The sequence below is a fragment of the Carlito syrichta genome, unplaced genomic scaffold (genome assembly GCF_000164805.1).
Source record: "Carlito syrichta isolate Samal-C Ts95f unplaced genomic scaffold, Tarsius_syrichta-2.0.1 Scaffold317098, whole genome shotgun sequence".
In the NCBI taxonomy this organism is placed as follows: Eukaryota; Metazoa; Chordata; class Mammalia; order Primates; family Tarsiidae; genus Carlito; species Carlito syrichta.
The window spans coordinates 41,714-51,112 of record NW_007261194.1 but is presented as its reverse complement, the minus strand read 5'-3'; the positions used below and the strand labels follow the sequence as shown (position 1 = coordinate 51,112).

At 41.9% G+C, this 9,399-nt stretch overlaps 1 protein-coding gene across 3 annotated transcripts in view; it reads right to left on the bottom strand.

Moving 5' to 3' along the window:
- Window positions 1–5,662: 5,662 nt before the first annotated feature.
- Window positions 5,663–9,399, bottom strand: part of FCGR2B (Fc fragment of IgG receptor IIb) — an 11,224-nt gene continuing 7,487 nt past the window's right edge. For 2 of the 3 annotated variants that reach the window (XM_021707381.1, XM_021707382.1), the window contains 4 exons: window positions 9,190–9,303; window positions 7,991–8,047; window positions 5,923–5,960; window positions 5,729–5,815 (listed from right to left, as the gene is read on the bottom strand). In XM_021707381.1, the coding sequence (XP_021563056.1) occupies window positions 5,729–5,815; window positions 5,923–5,960; window positions 7,991–8,047; window positions 9,190–9,303 (296 nt within the window). Of the gene's footprint in view, window positions 5,816–5,922; window positions 5,961–7,990; window positions 8,048–9,189; window positions 9,304–9,399 lie in introns of all 3 variants that reach the window. The other variant, XM_008074704.1, reaches the window with a different exon arrangement.

Genomic DNA, 9,399 nt, shown 5'->3' with positions numbered 1-9,399 from the left:
AAATCTTGGGAAAAGTTAATCAATGCATAAACTAAAAAACGAAAATGATACAAATGAAGCATTTGCTGTATCTTTAGAGGGGGGAAAAGATTGTTCAAGGAAGGAAATGTTTTGGGTGTGGTGACTCATGCCTATAATCCAGCTACACAAGGGCTGAGGGCTGAGGTGAGAGGATTGCTCGAGCCTAGGAGTTCGAGGTTGCAGTGAACTATAATTGTACCACCGCACTGCAGCCTGTGTGACAGAGCAAGACCCTGAGAAAGAAAGAAAGAAAGAGAGAGAGAGAGAGAGAGAGAGAGAGAGAGAGAGAGAGAAAGAAAGAAAGAAAGAAAGGGTGAAAGAGGAGAGAGAGAGAGAGAAGGAGGGAGGGAGGGAGAAAGGAAGGAAGGAAGGGAAGTCACACACAGAAAAATCATACAGACTACGTTTACCAACCATTCTGCAATAAAAGTAGAAAATAAAAAAGATAGTGCTCATTTCCTTTGAACAAAACAAACACAACAAAACACTCTTCTAAATAAACTTTGGGTTAACAAAAAAATGAAACTAAAGATATAGATTGTTTTGAAACAGCAACGGCAGGAAAATAGATGTATCAAAATCTAATGGATGTGGCCAAAATAGTGGAAGAGAAAATTTATAGTCTTTTTTGAATCTGTTTAAAAGCAAGACTTTAGAAATTGATGAATAATACAGTAAATTGAAATAAAGTAGAAGGAAGAGATAATATGTTAGAAAACAAACAAAAGGCAAAGTACTTGATCCAGAAGACAAGAGTTATGACAAGGTTAATAAAATAGGCAAACCTTTGCAAATCCATTTAGAGTGAACAGACACACATGGTAGTCAAGGTGGTTGATACTCCGACAATCGTTCCACCTTAAAATTATTAAACTAAGTATGTTACGGTAATCTCAGTCTTCTTTCTAGTTTAGGATTTAGGATTGGACTTGTGTCCTGACCAATCTGATGGGAAGACTGCAGTAGGGTTTCTGAGAAAGTTTTCCTTACTCTTAAAAGAAAAAAAAAGATGCCACACCTTGGACAAGGCAGCCTGTCTTTGCCATACTGAGAACTCTGTCAGCACTCAAAATAATGCTGAGGCAGTCACAGCACAGTCCAGGAAGGGATGTCCAGGGTTGTGAGATTTTGCAGAGGACAACCCATATTCATCACAGTGTTTCAAGTTCAGACCTGCTCTTGGAACCTCTTCCAGAGTTGTGCATATGACACTGAAAGCAACACTCAGGCTGGCATGGTAGCTCATGCCTGTAATTCCAGCACTTTGGAGACTGAGGCAAGAGGATTGACTCAGCCCGGGGGTTCAAGACCAGCCTGGGTAAATTGGTGAGACCTCGTCTCTACAATAAATCCAAAAATTAGCTGGGCATGAGGGCATGCGCCTGTAGTTCCAGTTACTTGGAAGCCTGAGGCGGAAGGATCACCTGAGCCCAGTAGGTTGAGGCTGTGGTGGCCTTGAGTGTGCCACTGTACTCCAGCCTGGGTGACAGAGTGAGACTCCAACTCAAAAAAAGAGAAAAAGACATAAAACAGTGCATTTATTTCTCTAGATATCAGGCTATGATGCTTAAAAGTATAATCATCTTGCTGGTAGTCCAAAGGTAGTGCCCAGAATTTCAGAAAAGTGAACTCAGAGCCCTGATGTTCTAGAGACACTCTGTCTCTGTATTTTTTGTCATGTGAGATAATACATTTCCTTAATGCTAAGTAAGTTATAGTAATCTCAGTCTCCTTTCTGGTGATGGATTTAGGAATGGACATGTGACCCAGTCCTGACCAATACAATATGACGGGAAGACTGCTGTCAATTAGAATAATGATTTCCTGTTATTTCCAGCTGAAGTCATCCTACTGATAAAAGAAAGAAAACTCAAAAGCTAGTAGTTGGTGGGGTGTGGGGGCCAGGGAAATGTAAATATAAACACATACATTATTACCAAAAAAAATAAGAAAATACAGTGTTCCGCAGCATACCAGTAAAATGAATGATTTCCTAGGAAATTAAAAGTTCTCAAAATTGACTTCAAAAGAGACAGAGAATCCTAACCAAAAATGACAGAAAAAGAGTTTATCAAAGAGCTATCACAAAAAAAGGTACTAAGCTCATATGATATTATAGGAGAATTCTTTAAGTCTACATGAATGAAGAGCTATAACTTGGGAAGTTATCAATAAGACACAGATGCCAAACCTTGCCCAAATAATGTACAAATGCAATGCAATTTGATCAATATCTTAAGAGTATTGTGGAACTCTTGTGTCCTTTTGGAAGACAAGCAGCACAGTAATAGCTACGAAAAACTTAAAAGAGTGAGAGAAAACTCGACCTTCTGTATAGCAAAGTACACTATAAAGCTGCAATAAAGAAAGATGTGATATCAATGCAGAAATAGACAAATAGAACAATGTAACAGAAGAGAGACCAAAAATAGACCTGTAATAAGAATTTAGAGTGATAAAGGTAGAATTTCAAATCATTAAACTATTCAATAAATAGTATCAGGACAACTGACTTTCATATGGAAAAAATTACATTCAGTCCTTACTTTACCACCAAATCCAGAAATGAGTTCCGGATTTACTAAAGATCTAATATTTTTAAAGCATTTAAGAGTTTTAAATAATTATAGGAAAATTTCAAGGAAAGCTAATAAATGTATAATTACCTTTTGAACTCTTAAGACAACCTTCCTAAGCATGTCAATTACCCAGAAATTATAAAAGTTTCATTCATTAATTCATTCAACAAATATTTATTGCATTGTTTTAGTCCCTGGAATACGTCCATTAATAATACAGATGCCTGGCCTGCATTGAGCTTATATTTTAGAACATATGCAAATATTTTTTAAAAATACATAAAATAATTACATATAATGACAAATAACATGGAGGAAACAAGAGTAGAGGAATAGCAGTGGGAGAACCTTGCTGAAAAGGATCTGTGAAAGAACTCACTGGACTCCACAGATCATACTCACAGAAGGCTTTTATTTGAAGATACACCGAGAGAGAGTACAAGCAAGCAGTGGGGATCCAAGAGGTTTCAAATACAAGCTCCCAGCTGCCTTATTCTCACTGTACCCTATTTGTACTTTTTTTTATCTGGATTGAACCACGGAGATCTATGCTAGGAATCTTGGCATGGGAGAGCTCAAAGAAGTACCCAGCGGGGTTTTATGCCTCTCTGGCTAAGTAATCAAGCCAGACTAACTGGTTAGGCTCACTGAAAAACTATCAGTAAAGAAACTGACTCTGGGGATCATCAGTCAAGATTTAGACTTTAACACATTAAAGCTGGGTATGGTGTCTCACACCTGTAATCTCAGCACTTTGGGAGGCTGAGGCAGGAGAATTGATCGAAACCAGCCTGAGCAACATAGCAAGACCTCCCCCAACTCTAAAAATATTTTTTTTTAAATTAGTCAGGCCTGAGGGCACGCACATGTAGCCTACTGAGGAGGCTGAGGTAGGAGGACCGCTTGAGCCTAGGAGCTGAAGCTGCGATGAGCTATGATCATGCCACTGTACTCTAGCCTGGGCTACAACCCTTTGAAAGAAGGAAGAAAGGAAGAAGGGAAGGAAGGAAGGAGGGAGGGAAGGAGGGAATGAGGGAGGGAAGAAAGAAGGAAGGAAGGAGAGAAAGAAAGAAGGAAAGAAAATGGAAGGAAGGAAAGAAAGAAAAGAGGGGGGAAGGAGAGAAGGAGGGAAGAAAAGAAAGAAGGAAGAGAAATAATACAGAGGGGAGTAAGGACAAAAGGAAACTTCTACTTTTTACTCCTTATATTTCTTTATATTTCCAGATTATTTGAGTTTACGAACTTATAATGAGCATGAATTTTTGTCTGAGTGTATTTATGAACATGTAAAATATATAATGTCATCTAGTTTTAAAATACATATACATATTGCCATTGATATATTTCAATGTCAGCATTAATTATTTCTGGTTTGTGGATTTATGAATGATTTAAATTTTTTTGCTTATCTGTATTTTAATTTTATAAGAAGAATATATTATTAATGGAGTGAAGTTATTTACATGTAAGCAAAAGGAAATAAGTTACTATTGTATAATTTATAAATAAACAGACATATAAGGTACTCCACTAGCTACATTATAATGATGAAAATAGGCAAAGAATAAATGTACATGAAAATCACAAAAGAAAAAATATGAATGGCTAGTAATCTTGGACTCTCTAAATTCTAAAGCACACAGTTTGGCATAACGTAAGTCCTCAGTAACCCAGTAATTTCAATTACCATTCCTTATTACTACAATAGTATATATGTAAAAACTCTGATTGTGGGACCACAAAAAGTCAGTATTATAGAAATCTTTGGAAACCACACAACAAAGGAAACTGCTAAATCCTGAATGCAAGAAGAATATTGCATAATGACACTGTGTTAGAGTCATCAAGGGCCCTCCCTATGCCCTCAAGAAGAATATCAGTCATGTTTCTAACCTGCCTGGAATGACTTCTCTGAGAAGGTCACACCCTCTGGTAACTACACTGGGAGAATAGCAGAGCAGGAAATCAGCAAGCTCACTGAGGGCTCATCTGGACTCTGACATCCTGAAAACTTGTGTTGCAAAACAGTGTTTTATTTACCATAGAAGGAAAGAATGAAAGATATGGAAACAAAAATGCAAGTTCACTGGAAGAAGAGTACAGTCATAAATTGCTTAATGATGGAGATACATTTTGAGAAATGTGCCATTAGATGATTTTGTCATTGCATGAACATCAGAGAGTGTGCTTAACGTACCTAGATAGTATAGCCTGCTGCCACTCACCTCATACACCTAAGCTGTATGTTATGGCCTATTGCTTATGGGCTACAAGTCTATACAGTATGTTACTATACCAAAAACTGCAGGCAATTGTAATACAGTGATATTTGTGTATTCAAATGTATTTAAACATAGAAAAGGTACAGTAAAAATGCGATATAAAAATGCGATATTATAACCTTATAGGACCACTGCCGTCTATGCAGCTGTTATTGAACTAAATATCATTATGTGACGCTTGAGAAAGAGGCACTCACCCTATACCCCAAGGTCCCATCTCTCCTCCCACACATCCTATCCATTACCACCTTCCCAAGATTCTTATCACTGACAGTTCCTGATAGTTCAGTCTGCACTCCAACCCATATAGCCTTGAAAAGATAAACAGAATGTTGCTCTTAAAATATTTTATTATAAAAGTAATACATGATCTTTATAGAAAAATAAAGAAAGAAAATATAAACCATCAGTAATTTCACCACCCTGAAAAAAAATCACTTTCCACATGTTGCTATAGGTTAGTCTACTTTAACATTTCTGAAATCATATAGACATACATAATGAGTGTCATGTACATATATGTTACATATAACCTGTAATATAATCTTGTAATTATAGTAATTGTATTAATAGTATTGATTTTATTGGCTATGTGTATGTGTAACAGAAGTGTCTTGATATTGAGAAGTGCCCAGGCACAGACGGTGCAGTCAATCATCTGGGCCTATATTGTCTGTGGCTTTCAGGACAAGGAGCTTCAGGACTCACATAGATGACTCTGGAAGAGTCCTTCTTCTTTGAAACTGCAGCATTCCCTTTTCCTTCCCAAGGGGAATTTGAGCCAGGAGATACTAGATCCTCGCCTCTCTGATTTTCTTGCCAAATCCCAGGGTAAGACAATGGAGACTAAATGTGGTTCTGGTAATCAGGCCCTGTTTCTTCCTCATGAGCTTCTGGGTGCATGAGAAGTGAATAGGTGATTGTGTTCTCAGCCTAGAGAGAGCAGAAATGAGCAGTGGGGATCCACAGAGAGGGCACAGAAAAAAAGACAAAAAAAGAGGCAGCAGGGAAGGAGGGAGGGGATGGTTGGGACCACTCACCTCAACTTTGGCAGCCTCCTCAGGATCAGTAGGATTGACTGTGGGCAAAAAGAAAAAACATCAGCTGAGGTCCTGCTGGAGAAGAAGACTGAAGTGTGCTGATGCTGAGGCTGTGGCTACAAAACCAAAGCCCAAAATAGACCCAAAGCAAGCACTGCTGACCCCATCTTGGGCCTGTTGGCCAAGCACTGGGTAAATATGGCTACATTTATCCACGCTTGGAGTATCCCAGACACAGCCTTTCCCACTGGCCATAGGAAAGCAGTCATTTGTGCTGCATTCTTTTCAGGGAATTGCTGAGCTTCTCTAGAAGCAAACCAGGCAGCTTTGGGGATCTGAGATATGGGGGAAGAGGTGAGGGGTATTCAGTCTCAGAGTGGAGTAAAGTCCAGGTATTTGCTGGCCACAGAATTCAAGGAGAGAGGACTGAGGATCACTTCCACATTGTCCAAATGTAGTACATCTTTATAGGAACTTTGAAGAAACTGGCACTCTAAAGAGAGTAAGAGTGAGAGAGAAGAGACAGAAAGGAAGTAAAGAAGGAAGGGAGTGAGTGGAGGAGGGAGGAAGGGAGGGAAAGACAGAGGGGAGGAGGGAGAGAGAGAAAAAAGAAAGAAGGAAAGAGAGAAAGAAGAAGGAAGGCCTCTGGTTAATGTCCAAAACACACCGAATTCCCTCATGTTTCTGCCGTAACTTCACTTTGCCAGTGCGAAAAGCAGCCTCAGTTTCTGCAAAGCAGCATTTCCTAGGAAGTTGGGGTAGAGTCTGAGACAATGCATCCAGTCTCTGCACTCATCCCCTGGACATGCAGAGTCTTTATTTGCAATGTCCCCAATTCTGCAGCAAACCGTGTTTTGAATTCCTCTTTTCACATATTCTTCAACAATCCCAGCAACCTAGCCTTTTGGGAAAGCATCAGACCCAGTGCCGAGCTGCATAAAAGCATTTATGCCGGTGTAGACAGAACCACACATCAAAGTGGCTAATTCAGTTGTGTTTGGACTTTTTCAGATCTGGTTGGCTCTGGTGTGGCCCCAGACCCATATCCGTACTGGGCCTGCTCAATGCACACGCGGACCTTGCTCAAAGCGCAGCTGGGTGAGTGATATTTTGCTCAAGCTCTCAAACCTGTTGGCTCTGCTCTGAGTCATACTCCAGCCACCTGAAGTGCAGTCTCTTAGTATCTCTCTTTCCTGGCTGTGTCTACTATCATGGAAGACCCTAGAGAAAGTTCTAGTTCTTTTGTGCTCTAACTTTAACCACAGTCAGGAAGTTTCCCAGAATCCTCCTGTGCCTTTTACACACTCCCACCTGGGGAGAGGAGGGTCACTGGATCTCAGAACATCACACCTAGGAGGGCTTAGAAGTCATCATGGCCATCCACTTACTTCCTCAGTGAGGTGACTAAACCCCATGAGGGAACCATGAGGCTCCATTGTGTGATGGTGGCAGAATAGGCCAAAATTCAATAAACCTGTACTTGGTTTGGCATCAGACCAAGCTTTGCCCACAGAGTAAAGCCCACTTAGTGCACCTAGTCCCCCAGAATCTCCTAAAGCCCAACTCTCCTCTTAATGTTCCACAGAGAGCTGATCCCCACCACCCTCACCCCATCACTCCACAGAAACAGATTTCCCAGCAAATCTAGGGTGTTGTTCCTAGGCCTCCTTCTCCTTCCCCTTGGACTCCTCTTCCTAAATCTATTGGCCCCAGTCTTACAAGTCCAAGTCCCTATCCTTTGCCAACTCAACCAAAACCCCACAGAATGACCCAAATATTTCTGATTCCTCCTAGGCTCCCCAGTTTGCTGGTCCCAGAAATTCAAACACACCCTCCCCTCTCGATCTGGGGCCAACATTTCTCTCCTCATCTCCAGCGAGTTCCTCTTCCGGTCCAGGAGTTAGACTCAGAACTGACCAAGCGATTTGAGCCCCTGCCTTCCCTCTGCTCTCCTCTCCCTCTCCTGGCTCCCAGCTGAACTCACACAAGCCACTTGTTGCTGGTTCCAATCCATCTGGCAGCCTTGGGTGGGGCATCACTGAATCCCCAGAGGGAATGCTGTACTCACCTGGCTCCCCAGGGAGGGTCTCTCCCATTTCCCTGTGCTCAGGGTTTCCTGAGAGAGGTAGGAGGGGCACATGGGAGGTTAGTAGGATTAGGAGGTGGAGCATGAGTCTTCAGAACAAAGGAGCAGGGTTAGGTCTGGGTTAGGACCACACAGACCCACCCTCTCATAAATGCTTTCTCTCTTCTCACTCCCAGCTCTCCAGCTCAGGGACTGCTCCAGCCTAGAGAAGGATGGTTCAGATAGACATAATTCAGCTCACTAATGGGACTCCTAGGAGTGTTGGAAAGGTCACTCCATTGCATCTGTCTTAAGCTTGCTCTGTCTTATAAAAACATACCTCTTTCTCATCTCTGTCTATACATTTATTTATTACCAGTGACTGAGATACTTGCTATGAACCAATTGCAAAGTGCTTTGTGAGGTATTAGTAGCATTATTTTCTCTTTCTCAGTGACTTACACATCTTCTTACTTCTTTCTCAACCTCCCTCCAAGTTACAACCATCCTCATTCTATGCCTTGGTCTGTACCTGGAGTGACCTCTTGCCCAGCTAACAGCTACCCTCACACATCACCTCCCCCACAGTATAGCAATTCATACTTATGTGCCGTTACTCTCTGCTGGGCGCTGGTGTAAGAGCTTCAATCTCACTCATTTTCACAACAATCCTGTGAAGTGGATCCTAGTAGAGCCCCCATTTTCCACCTCTTTGTGAGTAACTCACCAAGGCCACATGGCTGGTGAGCTGTGAAGCTGAGACTTGAATCCAGGCAGGCTGGCCACACCAGGTGTGCTCCCATCACTACACTACAGCACGGCCCCGTGAAACATTCTCCAACTGCCCCAGTCTGTGCCAGGCTGTGGAGCCTCTTCTGAACCCCCAGCGCAGCCTTTCCATTTCCCGATCTTGCTCTTATCAGATCTTATGATCTATGTGAACTTTTGTCTTCCCCATAGCGCTGAGAACTCCCCATCAGGACTTCCTCATCTTGATGCCACCCAGTGTCATTGCCAGACACAGAAACAACTTTGTTCAAGTCTTACTGAATAAGTGAACTAGTAAGTGAATGAATGTACGACAAGTGGGTCTCTATCCAAATGCTTGTCTTGTACAAAGATAGGGATTCTGGCAATGTCCGAGACTAGGGCCTTGATCTAGTGGTGAATGATAAGAAGAGTGACCAAGAGGAGCTACAAACCTGAAATCCTCTTTTGCCTGCGGTAGATCAAGCCTGCTGTGATAGCAACAATCACTGCGACAGCAATCCCAGTGACCACAGCCACGATGATCACCGTCAGCGAAGAGCTGGACTCTAGGAAGACAGACCTCAGGACAGGCAGTCCTCTCCCCGTCCCACCTCCACCCTCCCACCATCCTCTGTGCAGTGTCCCAGGCACGTCACGCAGAG